The 24019-nt window shown below is 35.0% G+C and overlaps 2 protein-coding genes across 17 annotated transcripts; one reads left to right on the top strand and one right to left on the bottom strand.

Annotated features, from left to right (window-relative positions):
• Positions 1-2340: 2340 nt before the first annotated feature.
• Lon (Lon protease) lies at positions 2341-11607 on the bottom strand. 2 transcript variants are annotated; one of them, XM_066406335.1, is made up of 14 exons: positions 11221-11607; positions 10671-10844; positions 9526-9682; positions 9103-9457; positions 8916-9045; positions 8554-8858; positions 8058-8287; positions 6479-6671; positions 6264-6422; positions 5747-5951; positions 5527-5692; positions 4891-5077; positions 3725-3914; positions 2341-2563 (listed from the first exon to the last, which is right to left on the bottom strand). In XM_066406335.1, exons 1-14 carry the CDS (start codon positions 11536-11538, stop codon positions 2411-2413), a joined length of 2922 nt encoding a protein of 973 aa, XP_066262432.1. In that variant the 5' UTR covers positions 11539-11607; the 3' UTR covers positions 2341-2410. The 2 variants fall into 2 exon arrangements, with proteins under 2 accessions (XP_066262432.1, XP_066262433.1); XM_066406336.1 differs by having other exon boundaries at positions 9103-9388.
• Positions 11608-12432: 825 nt separating this feature from the next.
• LOC136420110 (cytoplasmic dynein 1 intermediate chain-like) lies at positions 12433-23909 on the top strand. 15 transcript variants are annotated; one of them, XM_066406880.1, is made up of 14 exons: positions 12435-12585; positions 12909-13224; positions 13617-13750; positions 14550-14615; positions 17144-17164; positions 17901-17948; positions 20613-20783; positions 20841-21045; positions 21098-21298; positions 21357-21474; positions 22062-22278; positions 22514-22689; positions 22746-23012; positions 23192-23909. In XM_066406880.1, exons 2-14 carry the CDS (start codon positions 12929-12931, stop codon positions 23321-23323), a joined length of 2052 nt encoding a protein of 683 aa, XP_066262977.1. In that variant the 5' UTR covers positions 12435-12585; positions 12909-12928; the 3' UTR covers positions 23324-23909. The 15 variants fall into 15 exon arrangements, with proteins under 15 accessions (XP_066262979.1, XP_066262976.1, XP_066262975.1 ...); XM_066406882.1 differs by having other exon boundaries at positions 12433-13224; positions 14583-14615; positions 20637-20783; XM_066406879.1 differs by having other exon boundaries at positions 12433-13224; positions 14583-14615.
• The last annotated feature ends 110 nt before the right edge of the window (positions 23910-24019 follow it).

The raw sequence follows: 24019 nt of genomic DNA, 5'->3' as shown, positions 1-24019 counted from the left end.
TGAAAGATGGGTAATTTTCTCTTTATTAAATAAGTGTTTCCCGCTTAAGTAAGAATTTTCAACGCCTATATAGAAATGATTAACAAGAGGTGTGCGACTTCACACGACTCTGCGTTTATAAATATGAATATCAATGAGCATTAATCTACTCATTTAATTGCCACTCTACGATTCTTTGGTTTATGGCAATGTGTTCCACTAGCATTCTACGATGTGTTGAGAGCCACCTACTTAAGATTAATTTTTTGCTTACTAATACTGGTACAACTCTGCCGAAAGAACATAAAACCACCGATGATAAAAATCATTAACTAATTCACATTTGGAAAAGTGGTAATCTATATTTCCTTACTATATCTCTTATCAAATTTTGTGGGATTATATGTATATGCAAAGAGCAGCAAATGTTTAAAGAACCTTGATAGTATTTGGTGAAAATAAGCACAATTGGAAAACAAGGCTAGCAGTATCTACCAAAAATCAGAAACCACGCATTTTCTTGTCAATAAATCATACCGCGATACCATTAACTTAGAGGAAAGATTTTTTACTTAATTATATATAATAAATATGAATAGAAACCTACAGATTTATCTAAAAGCACCTAAATCATTACAGCTACAATAGTACTGCTAAACTACAATATGCTCGGAAATATAAATCGGAGACTGACTCAAAAACAACTATCACTCTGTACAGGGTGTCTCTAAAAGGTCTTTACAACGCTCTACCATAGGTAGCTGAGATCAAAATAAAACAATTTAACCACATTTGTCTTAGTCCGAAAGTTGATAATAACCGAGCTACAGGGTGGCACACAGCAACAAAGCAACAGGGGTTCATTTTATTCGTCGCATTAATTTTTGTGTGCGTGTAAATGGTGGGCATTTTGAACAGTTTTTAAAGTAATTTTTTAATGTTAGTTTTAATATTAAAAAATTAAAATTTACAAAATTACATTCCTTTCCATTTACTTTACAAACGTTTCTCTCGAAAATGATTGCAGTTAGCGACTTGATTAAGGTATACCTTTTTCAAGCAAAAATACCGCGCAAATACGTTTTTTCACCCAAAACTGGTTTACTGTTAAAAACAAAAAAGTTTGAAGGACCTAAACAAGTACCTAATGCGTATACATGGGGCCCTCTGCCATTTATCGAAATTTTGCTTGTAGACATGAATTCTTCATCCCGAAAAACCCCCTTGTAGAAAATTTCATGAGTTTTCCTCTTGCCATTTAATAATTATGGCTAAAAATTGAATTTTACATTTCAATCTTGCCACCCTGTAGTTCGGTTATTATTCATAAGCTAGTGAGACGATAATAAATGTTTATTTTTACTTCAAAATAACATTATTTCGATTACCCATTTCAAGTAAGTAGATACTATACATGTACCCAGTGTACCTATATGAGTACACCTACATATTTTCTTTAACTCTTTAAAAAATATTAAAATATTTTTTTATTTATAAGTACTGAGCATCCTTTGCATTATAAATACTAATTAAATGACAATTACCTAAAAAAAAAGTTTTGGGCACAAATGGGGTAAACTATTCCTTTGTAATAGGGTGTAGCAGGCACTTTTCCCACGGTTCTGAAGGACTCACCAGAACTGGGAAAGTTAAGACAATAGGGACAAAGAACAAGCAGTTAATAGATTGACGAGCAGAAGAGCGGTAGTGGGGTAGTGAATTCGCTAGTCTGTCTTTTCATTCTTTGGCCATTAAAAAGATACCTTCCCTCAAACATGGAAAACGCATCAAACGCTGTTCCGACATATACATGATTGCTTTTATAATGGCCGCCTAGGCCGATTTTCCTTCTGCTGAATGTATGCTTTCCACATTAACATCTTTTTGCTGGACATATGGACATTTTATTTATTTTGAAATTATCATTTGATTGTGTCTAAATAGTATTACAAACTGTTATTGTTAAGTGCTAACAAGGTGCGAATTTCTCGCCGAAAAAACTGAAGGGAGCATACAGTTTTGGATATATACACAGAATTCCATTAAATGAAAAACAAGGCAAATTATTGAAAAAAAACTCATTTATCTTCATGCTCACATAATAACAATTATCACCTTACGTACATTATGTACAAAAATTCATAAAAAAATGTATGTCAATATTAGGAACAGTCTTTACGTAATTACAAAACGACATATACCTTTCTCTTTTTATTTATTAATAACTCGTAAACCTGAACTAACTCAGAGGAATAAACCCCAAAGATGCAGCTTAATAAAAACAACTTGTCCAGAGATAGACCTGAATTTCATTAAGGATTTACCCCCCCCCCCCCCCCCCCCCCCACTCACCACAAATACGACGATGTTGCGAACAAATTAATCGATTCAATAGACATTTTATTTACATAACAAACTTATGTTTGGATAACTAAACCTGTTCCTGGAAAGCAATCTCAAAAATCTCATCCACGTGATTGACGAAATGTACTTCCAAGCCTTCAGTGATGAACGTTGGCAAATCATTGAAATCTTTTTTGTTTTCATCAGGAAGAATTATACATTTTACACCAGACCTTTTCGCCTAAAAACCATAAATTTGTGCTATACTCGAATGTGAGATGAAAGCAAAGGTTATAGTCAAGGCACAGCTTGCAGCTTTAAATTGATTCTACAAAAGTCTCACTAATATATTTTCTATATATGTACATATCTGTATATATATACAGTATGTCCACAGATAGAGGGCCCAAGAGGACAAATGGACAAAAAATGTCGTTTTTCGACAAAAAGTAAGTAGTCTTGATAAAAGTCTCTGCTTCTTGAAAAAATACGATTTACAAAGATAACTTTGAACTTTTTTATACAGGGTGCCCAAGAACTACGAACATATGAAATACTATCAAGAATAAACTAGCTTTATTTCTCATTTTGGAACAAAATGGTAAATAAAAAACAGATTTCAAATCCCATCCAAAGTTTACATACAAAATTCCACTATTCCAAAATAGTTTATAAATAATTCAAAATAAAAGTTAGTAGATATTACTTATTCAAACACACCTTCCCCGTATTCGACGCATTTCTCAAATTTAATATTGTGACATTTGTTGTCACGCTTGCTGTGAATACGTGAAATGAGGTGAAAAAGGTAAAATTAGAAATTGTTTGAATTTTAAAAGAAAAATAAAACTTGGAATACTTAGTTAAAATTTATCATTAATAATTTATTATATAAGGTAATTCAGTTTTTTCTACATATAGTTAAACTGCAATTAATTGTAATTATGATTTTCTTGGGACATATGTGTATATATTGGACGCCCTATATATTATTAGATGTTTTGAACCATCTCATCTCATCAAATCATAATTATGATTTTCCTTTCATTAAACACCCAGTTTTTCAATATTGGCATAGAATTTATTGCTGTTTTTGATTTAGAGGCAGATTTTATGTGCTTGATTGAAGTAATTAAGGTATAGACATTTGATAATTTTCAAAACAGTGAATATAACATCATGATTTTTTTGTCATCATGTTTTCTTCTCAACTTTCGTAATATTTTATTTAAGCAATAAACTGGTACTCTGTGTCCCGTTCTTTTTGGGACACCCTCTACATTTCAAACAGAATTCTCTGATGGATATCTGTTCTTCTATAACTTCAATCGTTCTGCAGCGAAAGTCATGTAAACCTCTTGCAAGAGCTGTGTTCTAACAAAACACTATAGTTAAGACTTACAGCTATAGTCTTTTCCTTAATGCCCCCTACAGGTAATACTTTCCCCATTAAAGAAATTTCTCCGGTCATAGCCAAGTCTTGCCTAATTGGTTTATTTTTTGCCAGTGACAAAAGGGCGGTTACTATCGTACATCCTGCACTTGGACCGTCTTTAGGGGTGGCTCCTTCGGGAACATGCAAATGCATGTGGCTGAAAATGTCGATATTATCAGAAGAATTAAATATAAAATAAGCTGATTATATCGATAGATGAAACACGGAGATGCTTCACACAATCAAAGTAAAATAAAGTGCGCAGTGGGTCTAGATTAACTTGTTACTGTACGATAAGTGCAACAAGACTAATAAAACAACCAACAGCAATGATTTCCAACGACGCACGTTATCTGCACTAAAGCCATCATATATTAGCAAATGAATAAGTATTTAGTTTTCAATTAAGTACATATACACACATCAACAGAATCTAAGGATAATTATGAAAAATCACAACAAATTATTTATTTCCAAAGGAAAACCAAACATTTGTATACGTAGTGTTTCTAACATGTCTCATAAGTTAGTGAAAGTTATTGAATTGAATGAAAGTTAATGAAAGTTATAGAAAAATTACATATTAACAAATCTTTGAAAATAAACATAAATTATTGCAAAAACGAAAATCTTGAAATTTCAAATTTCACCATAAATTCAATAAAATAATGCGGAAAAAAATTAGTGCGGCCTCTACTGTTCAATACGACTTTGCATTGTCTGTTCATATTCATAACGAGCACATCAATATCGTTGTGACCAATTGCTGTCCACTCTCTTTGCGGGCATAACATAAGCTGCTCGAATGTATTAAACGCCGGATTTTCGCGTAAAATCCGTCGTTTGCGGCATAACTATATGCTCACGATGAGATAGTACCACACCAGCTATTATTTTAATAGGGTAAAATGTGATTCAGTTGAAATCCTAATAGTTACGAAACTGTAGCAATTAAAAGTTGCAAAAGAATGAGCATGTTTCGTCGTATTTTAATCGTGATATGCAATAGCCCACGGTGCCACTCGATCTCTCCGATTGTTTCCTAACAGACTTTAATATCATTAATGAAAAAATGTGACAATTTCTTTTATGATCGTTTTATATCCTCTTTATTGTTTGTATTTGGTATTTACCCGTTTATTAAAAATTTGTTCCCGGGGTCATGTTTAGTTAAGAAGTTTCTGGCTACAGTTAGAGCTATTTTAGCTGATTCCTTCATAACATCACCTAAATGCCCAGTCAGTTCTAGACTCCCTTCAGAGTCCTTGTCAGAGGGCGGTTGTCTTCGAGTAGTGGTTTCTATATATAAAGTAGAGCCCCCTGTAGAAATACATTCATAAATGATTCATTTCAGAAATCTAAGTCTGCAAATACACTTTTAAAAAAGTTAGTGCAACAAGTTAAAAGTACTATTGTACTACGAGAGTAGGAGATAATAATGTGTAATTCATGATTCATCCTAGTTACATCATTTGTGTCTGCTAAAGCAGTATGTCAAGTGAACGGATTATAAAATAGATTTGGCAAGCCTTTGAATATCCATCACAGCTACATTACTCACACTTAAATGCGTAGGGGAAAGCGAATTTTGATTGTTACTGGGTGGACTCTGTTTCGCGTTGTGCATGAAATGGCAGTTGTGTGCGGAAATGGATCACCTTCCGCACTCATTAAAAAAACTATTTCGTTATTCAGTAACTCAATAGATATTGAGCCATTTTGGTTTTATTTACCAACCATGTCTATTTGCAATTGATTAAAAATCTCACCCATAGCAGTCCATGCTAAACCCATCACAACTCCTGGTGGTGTCGTGGGATACATCCGATCGTGTGTGAATACAGGTTTCCCCACAAATTCTTGCAAATTATTAGAGCTCACATCGATAAAGTGAGCTTCTTCCTTTACAATCTTGTAGGCAACTTTCCGCACCACCTGCACAATGAAATAAAACGTTAACTATTAATCGGATTGATGTAAATCCTTAACCTTTTCAATGTGTTTCTGAAGGTTTCTAACTCCACTCTCTCTACAATAATTCCGTATCAGAATGTTTAAGGAACTATCTTCCACTTTAATTTGATCATCCTTGAGACCGCTATCCCGCATGGCTTGAGGAAGTAAATACTGCTTCGCGATTGCCAATTTCTCTTCCGCAACATAGCCAGACATATCTATCATTTCCATACGGTCCCTGAAATACGTTATTTATCACGCTTTGCACTGTTAGTTCACTTTTAAAAGTTAAATTTATTTTGCAATCGTCAGATGCAAATGTGGGTTCACAACTTAATTCTTTCGTTTATTATCTAAAGGAATAAAAGGATTATTTTCTGCGAGAAATTGTATTTATTAAACATTGCCGTTATTATATTGATTATTTCTCTACAAAAACTTTAAAACTTCCTGTAATTTCTTATTTTGTTTGTTTCATACAAAATAAGAATTTGGGAAAAAAATTGCAAAATGAAGTTGCACGTGCATTTGAACGAGAACTCATTCTTACCTCAAAGGTTCAGGAATGGTGTCAACCACATTAGCAGTGCAAATAAACAACACTTTCGATAAGTCAACGGGCACATCTAAATAATGGTCTAAAAAGTTGGCATTTTGCTCTGGATCAAGCAGTTCTAGCAATGCCGAACTGGGATCGCCCGAATAGCCTCTGTATAACGATACTGTGATAATGCCAAATCAAAATGAAAAGAATTTAATACGTACTTTCCAATTTTGTCGACCTCATCGATCAAAACTAAAGGATTTTCGGTACGAGTTTTTTTGAGACACTGTATAACTTTACCGGGCATGGCCCCCACGTAAGTTCGCCTATGACCTTTGATTTCAGCCACATCCGTCATGCCGCCAACCGAAAATCTGAAGTACTCCCGATTTAAGGCACGTGCTATAGATCTAGCTGTTAAATATTTAAAATTAGAAAATGTAGGAAAGATTGTCACATGAAATCAATTAATTGAAAAATATTAGGTGTACAACTTTGCTTCCGCCGTTTTTGAATAGATGTATGTAGCGGTAAGTAATGATCGAAATAAATAACCCCATGTGGGCATGCAGGAGCCTTGGGCACCTGTTAACATAACCTCATAAAAATATTAGTCTATTTGTGTCTTCATCATAAAGTTATTCGCAATTGAAAATGTCAGTGTACGAGCCAAATTCTCGTCATTTGCGGGAGGTTTTACTTTTCTGCTTCAATATGAAGAAATCTGCTGCTGAGGCTCATCGAATGCTCTCAGATACTTATGGGGAAGCCACTATTAGTGAAAGGACATGTCGTGAGTGGTTTCAGCGCTTCAAGAACGGTGATTTTCACGTCGAAGACCAACATAGCGGTGGAAGAAAGAAGGTTTTCCAAGATGCGAACTTGGAAGCATTACTTGACGAAGACTCGTGTCAAAGTCAACAAGAATTGGCACAATCATTGGGAGTGACTCAACAAACAATCTCAAAACGCCTCAAAGACATGGGAATGATTCAGAAGCAAGGATATTGGGTGCCGTACGAGTTGAAACCAAGAGATATTGACAGGCGTCTGTTCGCTTGTGAACAGTTGCTTGCAAGGCAAAGACGGAAGGGATTTCTGCATCGTATTGTGACTGGGGACGAGAAATGGGTTCATTACGATAATCCCAAACGCAAAAAGACTTGGGGATATCCCGGCCATGCTTCCACGTCGACGGCCAAACCGTCTATTCATGGTTCCAAAATCATGCTCTGTATTTGGTGGGATCAACTCGGCGTAATATATTATGAGCTGTTACAACCAACTGAAACAATCACAGGTGCTCTTTATCGAACCCAATTAATGCGTTTGAGCCGAGCATTGAAAAAGAAACGGCTGCAATACAACGAGAGACATGATAAAGTGATTTTGCAGCACGATAATGCTCGACCCCATGTTGCGCAAGTGGTCAAGAAATACTTGGAAACATTGAAATGGGAAGTCCTACCCCACCCGCCATATTCTCCTGACCTAGCTCCTTCTGATTATCACTTGTTTCGATCCATGGCACATGGGCTAGCTGACCAACACTTCCGGTCTTATGAAGAAGTAAGAAATTGGATAGAATCGTGGATCGCTTCAAAAGATGTCCAATTTTTTCAACACGGGATTCGTATGCTGCCCGAAAGATGGGAGAAAGTAGTGGCCAGCGATGGACAATACTTTGGATCCTAAAGGTATAATTAGTTTTTTACAATAAAATCGCGAAATTCGGAAAAAAAACGGCGGAAGCAAAGTTGTACACCTAATAAATAGATAGAAAAGGTCACACAAACTCACCTATACTCGTTTTTCCGACTCCAGGCGGACCATGAAAGCACAGAATTTTCCCCTGCGTACTTCCTTTAAGCTGACTCACTGCTATAAATTCCAGTATTCTCCTTTTAATATCTTCCATTCCGTAATGATCTTGGTCCAATATTTTCGAGGCCGTTTGAATGTTTAAGTTTTCTTCGCTTTGGATGCCCCAAGGTAGAGACGTCAGCCAATCTAAATAATTCCTTGTTACGCTGAAAAAAGTAACACGTACAGTCTAGAATCGAATGGCACACTATTTACCCGGTACGTTAATTTTATTTATATGTACACTTCATCTATAATTTCATAAATGTATAAAGTACCGTCAAATTAAACCGATACCAGTCTTGTTTATGAAATAGCAATTTTTTGTTGTTTCTTTTTATTCTGACCTAAACGGATTTTATTTACAGATCTATTTAAGATCAATCAAACATTAACAATTTTTCCGATATCAACTGCTTACTTACTTACTTACTTGAACTCTGAACTGTGACTTTCCAAGAAGTTAAGTTTATTCAGTTCTTCCTCTATCACAGCACTAACGGCTTGAGGCAAAACTTTATCCTTAATCCGCTCTCGAAACTTTTCCCCAATCGCGTCTTTATCCTCTTTTTCTAACCCCAATTCCTTCTTTATGACTTTTAGCTGTTCTTGCAAGATGTATTTTCGATGGTGCAGCTTCACTTTTTCCTCCACCTCCCTGCCGATTTTTTGTTGTAATTTTGAGAGCTCATATTCTTTTTTAAGAAGGGACAATGATAACATTAATCTCTTAGAAATCTGCAAAAATATGATATTAGCTAATATTGAGAAGTCAAAAGAACTAAACGATCTCACATCCATCTCTTCAAGAACTTCTTGCAGCTCTTTACTATCAGCTGCAGTTAAAGCGGCTCCTAAGTCAGATAAATATACAGGGTTGTCTACCACTCTCTGTCCTTGGTGCATCATTTGCTGTAAACTGTCTCTGTAAACATAACCAAAATTTTAGGGAATTTGCTATAACACCCAAAAATATTCCCACCGATATAAAGGATTTAGACTTATAATATCTCTAATAGTCTTGATAACTTCTTGAGTTAACGCCTTAACTTCCTCTGTTTGTCTGAACTTATTATGTACCACATTCTCTACTTCTGCCATCAAAAGAGGCTCAACCCCAGGAATCGCAGTGCTATCCTTGGAGATTTCCTCAGTTTCCTGTGTGACTTTCTGTGTTTTCGTTTTTTCATCTAGGCTCCTTATTTCAGGGTACGATTTTTTAATACGATTGGCGCGGTTCTTTCTACGCCCTCGAGTGTCTGTCTCCTCTGAAATTTTGGGGACATTAACTGTTGTGTCGAATGCTGGGAAGTGAACTTTCATCGACTTCCCGACATCTACGGTGAAAATTACAAAATCAATATTCTCATACTTCTGCCTAGAAGGACTCAAGGGAAATGTCTACCTTTAGGTTCTTCCTCGATATTATCAAATATTTGGCCAGTAATTTTGATTCGCCTATGTGCCATTACAACAAGCCGCAACCGGTCGCCTAAATCTTGCATCTCATGAATTTGGGCAAATACTCCTATTTTATATACCTCATCAATATTATTAACAACCTAAGGAAATATTAATAAATTAAGAAACTGAAGAATTAAGTGCCTGAATAACAAACTGTTAATTACTCTTCAATATAGTATAATGCATTCACTTTTTATACCCTTTTTTAACGCTAGTTTGAATCCAAATATGATACTTGCCATACATTATATAACTCCTGTAGAGGAAGTCGTGTAGAGCGATGTTTACATTCACTCGTTAACAAAAACTTTCTCTATGCCATAATCAGATTGTACCCAAAATGAAAATTTAGTCAGACATGCTTTGAAGAGAATCTCCTTGTCTTATTGTCAGGAATCACAACACACCAAAATTTATGATCTTTATCTTTATGGTTCCCCTGTCCCAAGAATAAAGTATTTTTCGAAATTTCAGCATTTTTTTATAGGGAGAAAAGTGGATGTACTTTGGAGGTAATTGTTAGGGTGAATGGGAGTTCTGCTTTTAGTTAATATATTAGCAGGTATTAAGGAAGTCTTAGTACATATTAGTGATTATTAGTAAGTATGAATGAGTATTGGTCAGAGTATTAGTAGGTACTAGTGTTCGGGATTTTAAATTATGGTTTACTCCACAGTAATGCCGCAGGACTAATTTAGGCAGGTACAAAATCACAATAAAGAAAAATGTTAAAAATGGTTTCAGATCACATAAGGTAAAAGAAGTTAGGAAAATGTCTACAACATGTTATGGGAGGGACTACTGGTGCCAAATAGAACATTTTATAAAAGATCAATGCTATCTATGTCCCATAAAAATGTTTGGATCTCTGGTCTTACCAATCTATTTGTAAATGATATTGCACCTTGATAAACCATAAAATCTAAATAAATCACAGCTAACTATAGGTGTCCTCTTTAATAATGGAATAGTGCAAAGTGAGTGCAATGATGATGCAACATATTGCAATTATTGTTAAATAACATTTTAAGTAGCAGTTTGTCAATTAACCATTTATTTACTCCTTAAAATTCTTTTGTTACTTACCTCCGATTCATTTTCCTCATTTTTCTTTAAAAAAATACCACAATAAGGTTGGTTTAATTTCACTTTTCTTCTAATAAGCTCAATCAGCTGGGGGTTGGTTAATTCAATAAGCTTAATAAAACGTGGAAAGACTATGTTCTTACTGATTGCTATTACTGGCACATGAGGCCATACCTAAAGAAGATAACAATAAATTTGTATTAAAAACACTTATAATAGGTTTAATTTTTATCACTAAACTAAATTTTCAATGTTTGTCAGTAGTTCATAGAATTAAACTAGTTTTTCTCTTCCAACAGTTAATGCACTGTTGGAATAAAGTTTATACTGTGCACAATTATTATGGCAACTCATGGACTTCAGTCTATATCTTGCCTTACAATGTCAGATATTCATTTTTAAGTCCGTGTGAATTTTTCCAGTTCAAATATAAATTATATTAAAAGCTGATAGATCGAAACAAACAATAAAGTAGCTTTTGTATGCACTCTCAGCTAGTGCATGGTAATAAAACTTAGCCATAAAGAAGAAACCTAATGGCAACTCATACCTCAGGTACAGCTACAGTTGCTGGCAACTGGGGACTATAAGGCTCTTCTTCAGGAGGTAAATCTTCGGCCCCATCAGTCTTAGAAGAAAAGTATCGCACAGACGTAACTATCCTACTATGGAGTAAATGTCTATTCAACCATCTATTTCTAGGAAGCTCAAAAACTCTGCTCTTGGCTTCACGCAAAAGCAAAACATTCCTATTCGTGAGTTGTCTGGATTTGGAAACCACTGTAGGTAAATCACTAGTGTAATGCATCAAATTTCTGGTTATGCTTATAAGCCTAGGGTTTTTCCCAAGTTTAAGGAAATTCATCATGGATTTGCGTGTGTGTTTTAAAATTAAAAAATCATTTCTAATCAGCAGAAATCAAAGTTACAACCAAAATTCGAGATTGATTTCGAAAACTTCCCAATATAACCTCAAATTTTCAACGGCTGGGAAATGGAATGTCCTGAATGTCTATTCCGCTAGAGAGTAGATAGAGTAGTAAGAGTAAACACCTGTGTAAAAATATTTTTTACACCTTTTCCCTACACTCTCTATCTGTATTTGGTTCTTATACATTTTTTTCTACTTCTTTTAGGCTTTCTGTCGAGCTGCCCATCCTAATTATTATTATTAACATATCATTACGGCTTTTAAAAAAACGTCAAGCTTAGCCCTAGAACCATATGTGTTTTTGAAAGTGAGATTGAAAGTAAAAATAATAATAATAAAAAAATCTCATGGACTTTTCATTTCATTGGATCCCCCATTTCATTTTCATTTTTACGCATAGATATCGAGTCATAGATTGGGGCGTTCTCCTTTCGCATGTAATTCTAGTTAGGCTTGACAGGGGGCAAATTTAAGCATCCTCATCAGTAGCAATATGGCCGTCTTTTTATATTGCTCTTATTTTATTATGACATTTCATAACATGGTAAACAGTCGTAGATAACGTTAACCTGCCATATAACCAAAATCACATGCGAAAGAAAACTGCTGAAATCCTGCTTACTACGCCTCACTTCTTACAGAGAGGCGTAGTAGTGTAGAACTGGCGAAGACAGAGACAGAGAATGCCCGCGCATCGACGGCCATATTGCCGCACTCAGTGCGCATTATTTGGATGCCCGAATTCGCCATTGATCCATTTTAAAAAATTTGAATTTTTTTTTTTTTGTTATAACTTTTGACATTAATTTGTCAATGTCATTCTGTCATTTAACGATTCTAACATTGCGTCATCGAAAAACGAAAATGGTGGACGATGTGTCGGGCGTTGGAAAATAAAAAAAATTGGTTCTAAAATTTTAATATTTGGTTTATATACGCAAGTTACAGAGCAACCATTACTTAACTAGTATCCTTTTTTAAACGGTAAGTGACTTAACAATCTCTCATTATATGACCACTTGCCGTTTCCACTGGAAGTTGAAATAACGGTATCGTAAATGACGTACTGACCAATCTTCACTAATTTTTATAAAACCTCTTTCTTTAGTCACAATTTTCCTGCTAAATCCGGCACTGAACTTTTACCTCACTCCGCTTTTCATTGATTTTCTGGATAACGCAAGCTCAGTGCTATTTTAATTGTTTTTCCTGTTTCTGGGTGACTCAGAGGTTTCACTCCCTACGCTACAGGGTTTCCCTGGTGAAGCTAGTGCAAATTAGTGTTGGAAGTATGGAACTACTTACAGATAGACCACCAAAACCAACCATGGCAGATCGAAGAGCTGAGCTAGAGCGTAAGAAAGCTAAGCTTCAGGCTATTCGAGATGAGAAAGAAAGAAGAAGAAGAGAAAAGGAATCCAAAGATGTTAAGGAGACGTTGGATCGTGCCCATCTGGTGGCTGGCGGTGATAGGAGAGACATTGATGAGATGCTTAGTGAAGTTGGGGTAGCTCCACTATCAGAAATTTACTCCAGTATTTCAAATTCGAATTCACTAACTCCTGAGCAAAGCAGAAACCATACGCCTGATGCATCCCTGCAAATGAATAGTTTACCAAATAAGTAAGGCCGGGTTCTTTGAACTTAATTGTTTATTCTTAATTGCTAATCCTTAAGGACTTAATAATATGTTATGACATTCTTAATTTTTAATTTTCCTAAGATTTCCAAGAAAGTTTCCTACTGTTAACTTTTAAGAATTAACAAAATACACACAGAGTAATGAGGTGGATAGTCATTTTGCCAGAAAACTGCCAATTAGCCAAATATCAATATGATATTTTTACATATTAGGAACTTGCATAAACCACTTCATATATTATAAATTAACAATAAGCATTATAAATTAATAATTAGGAATAAGGAATTAAGAAATTGGACAATCAAAGCCAAAGTTTTATCACAGTGATATTCTCACATTCAAAGAGAATTAAAATTTTATCTTTGTTTTAAAGTGTTATTGCTGTAAAGAAGAAAACACCACATCTCACAGTGGTTCCAGTTCAGACGACAAGCATTCCTCCTAAAGAAGTTGTCCTTTATACCAAACAAACCCAGACTACTGCAACTGGCCATGAACTCCGTGATGGTAAGTTTTGTTTACATATTCCTTACACTTAAGTATTGTTTGTTTTAATCCAGTTTGAGAGTTTTCAAATCTTGTCCAGTTATTTTTTATTGGCAAAGTGGTGGGTCATGGAATCTAAATTTTTTTTCTATCCACAGCTCTTATACACATGTCAGATAAATATGTAAAAGATGTCAAAGCCAAATTTCCATTTCCTATTATTTTGCAAGTAATACAAAAATTGGGTTATCTACCTAATTTCATTAAATTTTTATTGTTGGTAATTCTTTTTTTATGCATTACATATTTTGATATTTTGGTGACTAGTTTTATTTTGAGATATTCCTTGCTATTACTAACACAATAATTATTGTAAAAAAATGTCTTATTATTTGCCACTAACTGAGTTATCTTCCTTTTTCTTTTATCTGCATCCCCATGTTTTAAATTTTATTTAATTCAATTTTCACTTAAAAAGCTTAAACCATGTGGTGTTAAAGCTTTTTATGATATTAGGATTATATAGTTTTAAATGGATTTTTTTTGGAAATGGTTTTGTAAGTAGTACTGTTAATATTCTGCCATTTCATAGTTCATGAAGCTATCATATTAGAAAAAGGAAAACTCCAAAGTTAAACACAAGTCAAGCAGCATGAGGACTAATTCTCAATTACTGACCCAAAAGGCAAAATTACATATCCAAAAAAAAAATTACATTTGTTGTTCTTTGGTATACACTGTAAAGTTTTTTAAACAACTGTAATTATGAACAACTAACATAGTAGCGATATTACTGTTTTGTATCGTAATTGCTAACAAGGATTTTCTTCTGCATCGTCATCACCCCTTAAAGGCTATATGGAGGATTGGTGGAGACCACGTAAAGGTACGCTCTCACCCTGCACGGCATTGTATATAGCTTTTTATATGTATCGCGATGTGGATATTAAGATAACTTCCCTTTCACGTAAATATCTTATTAAAACTCCTAAAATGATTCAGACAGAAAATTTATTTAATAAAAATGTAGAGATCGGGATATGATTAATAGATTAAGCAGTGACTACATTTACACTATTCAAGCTAGAGGAAAAAGTATAGGTGTGATGAAGCTGTCGCGTTCACTTGTCAACGTCAAACTGAGCAGGTAGTCAGGCGGCATGCAATGTAAACGTTAAATTAGGAGCACTATTTTTCTGGTTGCAAATGCATGGCTACAAATAATTTTATATTAGACTTTTTTTGCTTTTAACGCGATAATAAACAAAAAACGTCGTACGTAACTTTAATATAACTAAGAGACATTTTTATAAAATCATCATGCAGGACTTTCATAAGGAAATTCGACAGTAACAGTCTGAAAAAGGGCTCAGGTTAACACTGAAAACCCTGTATAAGTTGTACCGTTAAAGATGTGGAGCAGCCATATTTTAGAAACTATGAACTGCTTAGAGATTATAGCACGAATTTATTGAATTTATGCACGAAGCATTCACAAACCAGAGCAACGATGCAAGTTGTGCTCTGGTGTGTGATACTTCACTTAAATTAAATTCATTTATGCCATTATGTCTTCATGCGGTATGACTGCATTGACTTAAGACAAGCATCTCATGTTACATGTCGTGCATCTTATCTCTGGTGTGCAATCGGCCTAATCGCTGCCTTTTGAACGGCATGCTAATTAATCAATCACAATTCGAAAATTATTAATTTTCAACGGAAAACAAGATAATAAACTATAATAATCATGTAATAAGCGTATGCGGAGAGAAAAGTTTGCGTTTATTCTTTGTGAAAGTTGGAAAATCCAATATGAGTATCGTAAGAAAAATAAAAGTTGATAATACTTTCCGAAAACCGAAATCGTGTTTTGATATTTTTAACTCTTTCAGCGTATTCCACTCGAAGAGTTCCTTAAGGGGAATTTTTACAGATTTTGATTATCTTTTAATTTAAACGATGTATAACCATTTTAGTTGCTTCAAAATGTCTCAAAAATCTAAGTATCTAGGATCGCCACATTCTCGTCCATAAGTTATTGTTACTCACATAATTACTTACATCTCGATTGTAATGCTTCTATTTTCGGAGATTCCAGTTACTAAATCTTGGTCGCACTGTATACACAACGTGAACGTTAGCAAATTATTCTATTACTCATTTATTTCGATTCCAAAGCCAAAAATTAGTTATAAAATGAATGATTGTAATGCCTAATAGTAAGCTAAAGTAGTACTTTGTTAATGGGTACTTCATTTCAACTGAAATTTCCTACGAATTTGACTTGATTAAGTGAGTGTTAGTTCCTACTGGTTGTATACTGTACTTTTTTAAAAATTTGGTAATTTGGTTGGTTAACAAAATTGGTAATTGTCAAATTTGGTATTTCAACATTTTTAAAGTGACCACCAACTAACTTTAATTGATCTTGCACATTTTATTGTTGCAAAAGTAGTAATACTGTTGCCATTTAAAAGAGATTTAATTTTTGATCCCTGAAGAATCCCTGCATTGGCATACCCCACAGAGGCTGTCCGAAGTCAAGTTAGGCCCGGGTATTGTTCTTATATTTCAACTGCTTCAAATTACAAAAAGGTGCTTTAGAATATGATTTAAAAAATATTTTAACGGTTGTTGCTGAAAACGAACATCAGGCGTTAGATCTAACAGCACCATGTCGTTGAGAGTAATAAATTGAGATGATAAAGTTTCAGCTATTTTTAATTATCTCATGGGATAATTCACAAATTTATGTTTAGAGATTGACAGTAATTTTCTTCTTTACCATACAGATACGTTCTTGTACGGCCAGGCATAAAATACAATTTTTAGCCTCAATTTGCGGGTGTAAGATGGAAGTTTTATGGCTTAGGGGAGTAAAAACCATCTTACCTTTCCAAAATTATCGTTACCACGATAATGTTGCAGTACATTAATTCCTATGAGTTTGTATGATGGACGAGATATTTGTGTCCTTGGTGCCTCGTCCATTAGCGTTAATGAGTAAATATTTAATTGGATTCCATTCTAGCAAGAAATCGACGGTTTGGAACGTGGATTTTGTGTTGCAATAATTTCTAAACGTTAAAATGACAGGCTTGATCTGAAGAATTGCGATAATTTGCATTTTTTTTAACTAGCTTAGAAGTAGTCTATAGTAGGTTTCCACTTTTTGCTGCTCACCTTAGCTTGCCTCATTCCCTACAATAGATGCGTAGACGTAGGTAGATCTCCTCTTTACAAACAGATTTTGTCAATTAAAAAAACTTACTTAGTCTGACTTGTAAATTAGCCAGGAAACTAATAACATCTCCCAGAATTACCAACAAAAATGTACTGTTTTAGAGATAAGTAGTGAATTATGTTCCGCAATGTTCTAACTGAAGTTTTCTTTTTTTTTAAATCCTATAGCTCATGCCACAGACTACTACGGTAAGTTTCTAGATTTTGGACAGCTTGCTTGTCGAGCCAGTTTTCGCTTTTTGCCAGTTTTACGTTTAAGACACCATACTCTCTATTTACCACCTATTTTGGCAACCATTCAAATGCCACTTGTGTCTTCGTTATGTCGAGATCCATTCCTGTGTCAGATCCCATCAACTCTAAGTTCCGTAGTTCCTTCCTAGTTACACGTGCATAATGCCGAATGTTTTACAAACAGGGTTGTGTTGTGTTCCTTGTGTTTGGGAGATCTGATTGCGTAATTAAAAGCTTGTACGTTTTAAGTTTATACTCGGTGATTTTGCAAATTGAACGAACACCGTTGTCCTCGATGCCATCGTCGTCGATGATTGCCTTAGACGGTCCAGTCCATTCAATTTGCAAGAATTGTACAAGTTAATCTATTAACAGACTAACTGCATGCGGATTATTTTATTAAGATGTTGGAGTAAACATTGTAGTCATTATGGCTTCTAAAGCACCACTTTTATATTGATTAAAGCCATCATTTGTGGACATATTTACGAGGCTGAAGTGCAAGGAAAAATAAGTTAGTAAGTACCTGCACCATTGAGGTCTCACTTGATACTTTCCAACGGGATAACTTATTTTTATTTGTGCAGTAAGTCGAGCATTATTTTTTCAATACAACAAACATTATTCCAATCAGAGATTTGATTTTTGAGCCCTAATTTTAACTATTTCTTTTTACTCCCACCTACGGCAGACGAATACAACCTAAACCCAGGTTTAGAGTGGGAAGATGAGTTCACAGGTAGGTGGCTACGCATAGCTTAAGGTTACGTCAATTTGGTGTATGTTTACTTGGTAATTATCTACTTAATAAACTTCTATTCCCTTTGCGTAGTTGCGGCATATGCTAACAAGACATGTCCATGCATTCTGAAGACTTACTCAAAGAATTTCCTTCAAAAACGATCATTCCTTCCAAATCAAATTCGCTTATAGACTTTCGCTTAATGTTCAATGTCTTAAATTCACCCATTAGTATCATTATTATTAACACTGTATTTACTAATACAAGGGCCCTTCTGTAATTGTAGTGAGGTTGCTTGCAAAGGGTCAATGTTTCCTCTTGCCTCGTTTTACAGTCCCGTATTTTTAAGTCAATCCCGACTTTCGATATCCCTTTACACTTGCTTGAAACGCTGATTTTTAATGTGCGGTTTGTGTGAGTTTTAGACAGAATGTATGTTTCATTTGAATAAAAATTATTTACGTTTGTTCATAAGACCCGACACTAAATGAATTTCTAAGCGTGACGATTCAGTCTAGTACGTTATTCTCTTGATCTCAGTTCAAAATACCGTTTAGTATGATCGAGTTGAAGAGATAGCGAACTTTCAAGATTATCTCGAATAATTCCCATTCTTTGGCTATAATTTTTGTTCTCATCATTATAAATGCATAATTAATTATAAGCGAATGTACAGCTTTCTGTAAGGTAGTCTGTGCTGCATGTTTTTTAAAGTTAAAGGTCAACTATCTAGAGAGGATTTTTATGGCAAATTCACTGTAATCTGCACCCACAGCAAAATCCTTCGCGATAAGAAGAATTACTAGAAAGAGTACAAAGTAGTAATCGACAATTATTGCTCATTTATAGATCGGTGTTCGCACGAGGCGTCATTATAAAATATTGCATTTAAAATGCACTAAATGTCGATAAAAACGAATAGTTAAATTTTTCCAATTTGCTGGTTTAAGTTTTAATTTTTAATTTGTTCATATCAATAGCAGATTCACCGTTTTTTACTTATTTTAGAAAACTGTAATTCGGAGTTCACACAATCACGTGCTAAATGTTAAAACAGGCTAATAAACGATATCCTGTGGGGAGACTACTGTTATGACGTCATACGGCGTATATTATTGTCTGCACTGTTAGACATATGGGGCAAAACATGGTTATTTTAGATAATGGAAAGACGACGAAGACGGGTGAAAGCCAAATTTCTCCCTTTCTCCTCAATTTATTACAAGTCACTGCCTGGTAACATCTGGGTTGTATGCCGCTATGTGACGTGACACCGGTGCGAGATCGTTTCGTTCATGATAATTTTGGTTTTTCTTTTGGATTTTTCATATAAAACGATTTGTTTAATTTCTTTAAAATTTATTTATGTACTTATATACAGGTTGTTTTATAAAAAAAAGTGGCAAAGCTATAACTCAGTTATTTATCAACGGACTTTGATGAACTGTTATAAGAATCAAATAAAATAATATTGTTTAGACTACCAAATAACGTCAGAGTTGATTTTTTAAAATTCAACTTCTTCTGCTTTAGGAGGCAACTTCAAAATTTTAAATAGAATTCCGTATTTTTTTGAATTTGGCGATGTATAACAAATTAATATTAAAACTACTTTTAAATGAAAAACATTAGAAAATTTATTTCTTTAAGTACTACTACATTATCTTGAATATTGCAAATAAGATTTTTCTTCGGCGTTTAACAATATATTTATCCATAGTTTTCACAAATTATTATTTCTCAAGATTTTTTCTCTCTCCACCATGTTGTACGCACAATTAACATTTTGTGATTATACCATGTGTAGCATTTATAATAGCATTTGGTGCAATTTCCTGGCAAGTCTTTATAATTCTTTGTCGTAAAATATCGATACTTTCTGGCTGGGTGACATAAATTTTATCTTGAAGGTTACCCCATAGCTAAAAATCCAGTGGAGAAAGATCTGGTGAAGGAGCCGGCCATTTTATCTTGTCCCTGCTCACTGGGTCCTAATGGACTTCACTTGTTCATGGCGCCAGGCATTTTTGCATAGAGTAATACAATGGGATAAGATGGAATGAAATACAGATGACCACAGGATAACACAGATGGCTACATACGTCACATTGTTTAAATTTTTAATATTTTTCAGTTAAAAATTGTTTTAACGTTAACTTCAAATTCAGAAAAATACCTTCTATCAAAAAATGTAAAAAATACGGAGTTCTATTTAAAATTCTAAAGTTGACATTTGGAACAGAAGAAATTGAATTTAAAAAAATTAACTTTAATGCTATTTCGTAGTCGGAACAATATCATTTTAATTGGATTTTGTCAATCAAAGCCCGTCAATAAATAGGTGAGTTAGCCAGTATGCCAACCGGTATGACTAATTCTTACAATTTTACGATGTTAAAATAGATCATTTTTCCTAAAACCTATTTCTTCTTTAATCTTTGATGGAGTCTTTTAAAGTAGACGATCGTTTAATTTTTTTTCACGTATTGTTTGTTTTTGTTGTGACTATTCCGGTTGGACTGTAACTGACTTCATTATTTCGGTTGGTTGGATCCTCAATATCTGCGCATTGCTTAAACCGTTCTGGATAGTTGACCTTAAGTGTGAATGTTACAAATTGGCGCCAATGCGCCCAAGAGCCCGCCCAATATTCACCTATAGTTCTGACGTATGGCGACCCACAAGGAGAGGACGAGGAAAGCTCGCTGCCACACCTCGGCGCCAGTAAACTGCCTCCAGGCATCCTTCCTCATGGGCTGCCCCAGGTCAAAGAGGTTCAGCCGGCAGTCACCCAGCTGGAGCAAGAAGCGAAAAAAGAGGAAATTAAAGAAAGTGAGTTGTGAGTCTTTAATGTTAAAATGGTTGTATATCAAATGGGTTTACTATCAGTTAGGGAACTTAGCGAAGAAGAAAAACAAATGATTATCCTCTCCGAGGAGTTCCAGCGCTTCGTGGACCGAGCCGGTCAAATAATGGAGAGGGCCTTATGCGAGACTGTGGACATTTATACGGACTATTCGGGCATTGGGGAGGAGGCTTTAGACGAGAAGTGCCATCAAAGGATTTCTTTCAATAGAACGTTTTTCGATGAGAGGTATTTCTCTCGGCTTTAACAAAACCTTTTTTTTCTTGAATCTTGGCTTCAGGTGGTCAAAAAACCGAACGATAACTTCTTTAGACTGGTCGCCGCAGTTTCCAGAGCTGCTTTTGGCGTCATACAACAATAACGAAGAATCGCCAAACGACCCGGACGGAGTAGTTCTAGTTTGGAATACCAAATTTAAGAAAACTACTCCTGAGTATATTTTCCATTGTCAAAGTGCCGTGCTATCAGCTACTTTTGCAAGGTTAGTTTCCACTGGGGTTCTTAACGTTTATCATCTTTTTGCCTTCGGAATTTCGTAGGTTTCATCCGAATCTTATTTTGGGCGGTACCTATTCTGGACAAATTGTGTTGTGGGACAACAGAGTGCAAAAGAGGACGCCCATACAAAGAACTCCATTATCGGCTAGTGCGCATACGGTATAATTTAATAGAGGCGTTAAAACGAAATTTATCATAAACAGCTTAACTGCATTTTTAAAGCGAAACATATAATTATACTGAAAACTATTTTATCATAAATTTCATTTAAAATTCTTTAGTTTATGAAAGTTTTATAGCCAGGAATCAGGAATCGATGTCTTGTAATCAAAATTTCGATTTTCAAAAATGCTGCATCAAGAATTTTTCAACTAATAATAACAGGTGGAACAGAAAAACATCCTGGGACAAGACTCACAACTTCAATAGAGTCATAGATGTTCTGTTGCATGAAGTTTGTTACCAAAAGTTACGCATAAATTTCACCAAAATGTGTGGTCTTTTTATCAACCTTATAATACCAGTTGGCTTATGCTAAATAAAATATGGTACATGAACTATCCTTGTATAATAGACCTGGGATGGACCTGTCCGAATATGTTTCGCTTTACATAATCGGTTAAGCCATTCTTGAAAAATCTGTCTGAAAGTTTCGTTTGTGACGTTGAAATTGTTGCTTAGTTGAAGACATAAATTAAAATCCCCCCAAATGTTTCCCAATTTTTATTTTTCTTCTTATCTGCCAGCATCCAGTGTACTGTCTGTCGGTGGTGGGGACCCAAAACGCGCACAATCTAATCAGCATCTCCACTGATGGCAGGATGTGTTCGTGGTCCTTGGATATGTTGGGCCAACCTCAAGAGATTCTCGACTTACACCGGATGCAGGGCAAACCCGTGGCTGTGACCTGTCTGGACTTTCCCAGTTCGGACGTCAATAATTTCGTTGTGGGATCTGAAGAAGGTTTGTGGCGTTGAAATTTGTGTTTAATGGAATTGTTGATATGGCGAGTTTAATCATTGACTTGATCTCGACAAAACATTGTTGCGTAGTTTTAAGTAAAATGCTCAATTTTATTTTCTATTTATTTCCATTATATTTAATAATTTTATTACTTTATATGCATTACATGCATCTGATAACAAATCTTTGATTCAGTTAGAGTGGTCATCGATTTAAATTTTGATCTTGTAATTAGGGGCAGCATATTCAGCTTGCCGGCACGGAGCTAAGGCGGGCATAACAGAAACATACGACGGCCATCAAGGGCCCATTACTGGGGTTAGTGTAAACGCGGTCCAGGGAGGAATCGATTTCTCTCACATGTTTCTTACCTCCTCGTTGGATTGGACTATTAAATTATGGAGCTTAAAGGTATATTGAGTGGCGATTTCAAGCTTGCGCAAACTTGAAATAAAATGTTTCCATAGGACTCCAAACCAATCTATTCCTTCGATGATAACGGCGATTACGTGCTGGACGTGAAATGGTCGCCGGTGCATCCTGCCCTTTTCGCCGCTGTTGATTGCAGCGGTCGTTTAGACCTGTGGAACCTGAATCAGGACACGGAGGTACCAGCGGCCAGCGTTACAGTGGAAGGAATGCCGGCTTTAAACAAGGTGTCCTGGACGCCATCTGGACTGCATGTCACCGTTGGGGATAACTTGGGTCGGATTCATGTGTACGATGTTGCAGAGGTAATTGCCGAGAAATAAGTTTTGTAATGAACTTAGCTTAAACTTTAGGTCCCCTTTCTGTTATTAAAAATTACCTTTTTGGTTGCTTTAAATCAGACATGCACTTCCATTTTTAGAACATGTCGAAAAAGAAATATGTATAATAGTGTCAGGCACTAATATATTTAATTTGTTTACAGAACTTTGCCCATCCAAGGCACGATGAATGGAACAAATTTCTCTACACGACGCAGGAATTGTGGAACAACCAAGTGGACGAGGAGTTGGAGAAATTGAATTTTTCAGTGTCCAATATAAACACCTCGTTTTAAAGCTTGAATGCTTTTAGGAAATTACCCGTTAACTCACTCTAGTGATGTATTAAGATTAATTCTCAACGGGCTTTCTTCGACGTCCCTTTCGTAGGCATAAACTCATCAATCATTAGATTAATGCCTTCCTTTACGGTTTGTACTAAAATAAACGGGGACCGTAGAGCATTGTGATCACGTGTCGTTCCGAGAATTGATCGTTTGTTAAGAATCAAAAAAGTCGTTCTTTTTACTCATTCATTATTTTAGGCTCTAAATTACGTTTTGTTTCCATCCAAATACTTAATTACTAATGTGCTTTATCTCTAACATTCATCCAGAAAATATATATCTAAACGTACCTATATTATAATCTGGAAGAGAGATACCTACCTATCCAAAAAATAAAGAGCTTGTTTCTCAAACGTTTTTGTTACATATTTACTTACTGTTTCCTTCTTTGTTAAATGTGCTTGTATATAGCTAATTTATTTTTATTATTAACAAGTAAAATTTAGTGATTTTTTTGATACTTATGTTTGTTTTATAATGCATTTTGTGCCTCTGTGTACATATCTTATTTAAATTAAACCGGCATTGATTATGAGGGATGGGATTTTCTTGCCATAGACCTTATTCCTTTTGCTAAGGTATATATTGTGAATCATTCTAAAGCACCAAAAGTTATTTGTTTTCTTTATAATGAGACTCCCACAA

The sequence above is a fragment of the Euwallacea similis genome, chromosome 3 (assembly GCF_039881205.1).
Source record: "Euwallacea similis isolate ESF13 chromosome 3, ESF131.1, whole genome shotgun sequence".
NCBI lineage: Eukaryota > Metazoa > Arthropoda > Insecta > Coleoptera > Curculionidae > Euwallacea > Euwallacea similis.
Note: the sequence above shows the minus strand (reverse complement) of the source record. Positions and strands in the feature narration are given on the sequence as shown.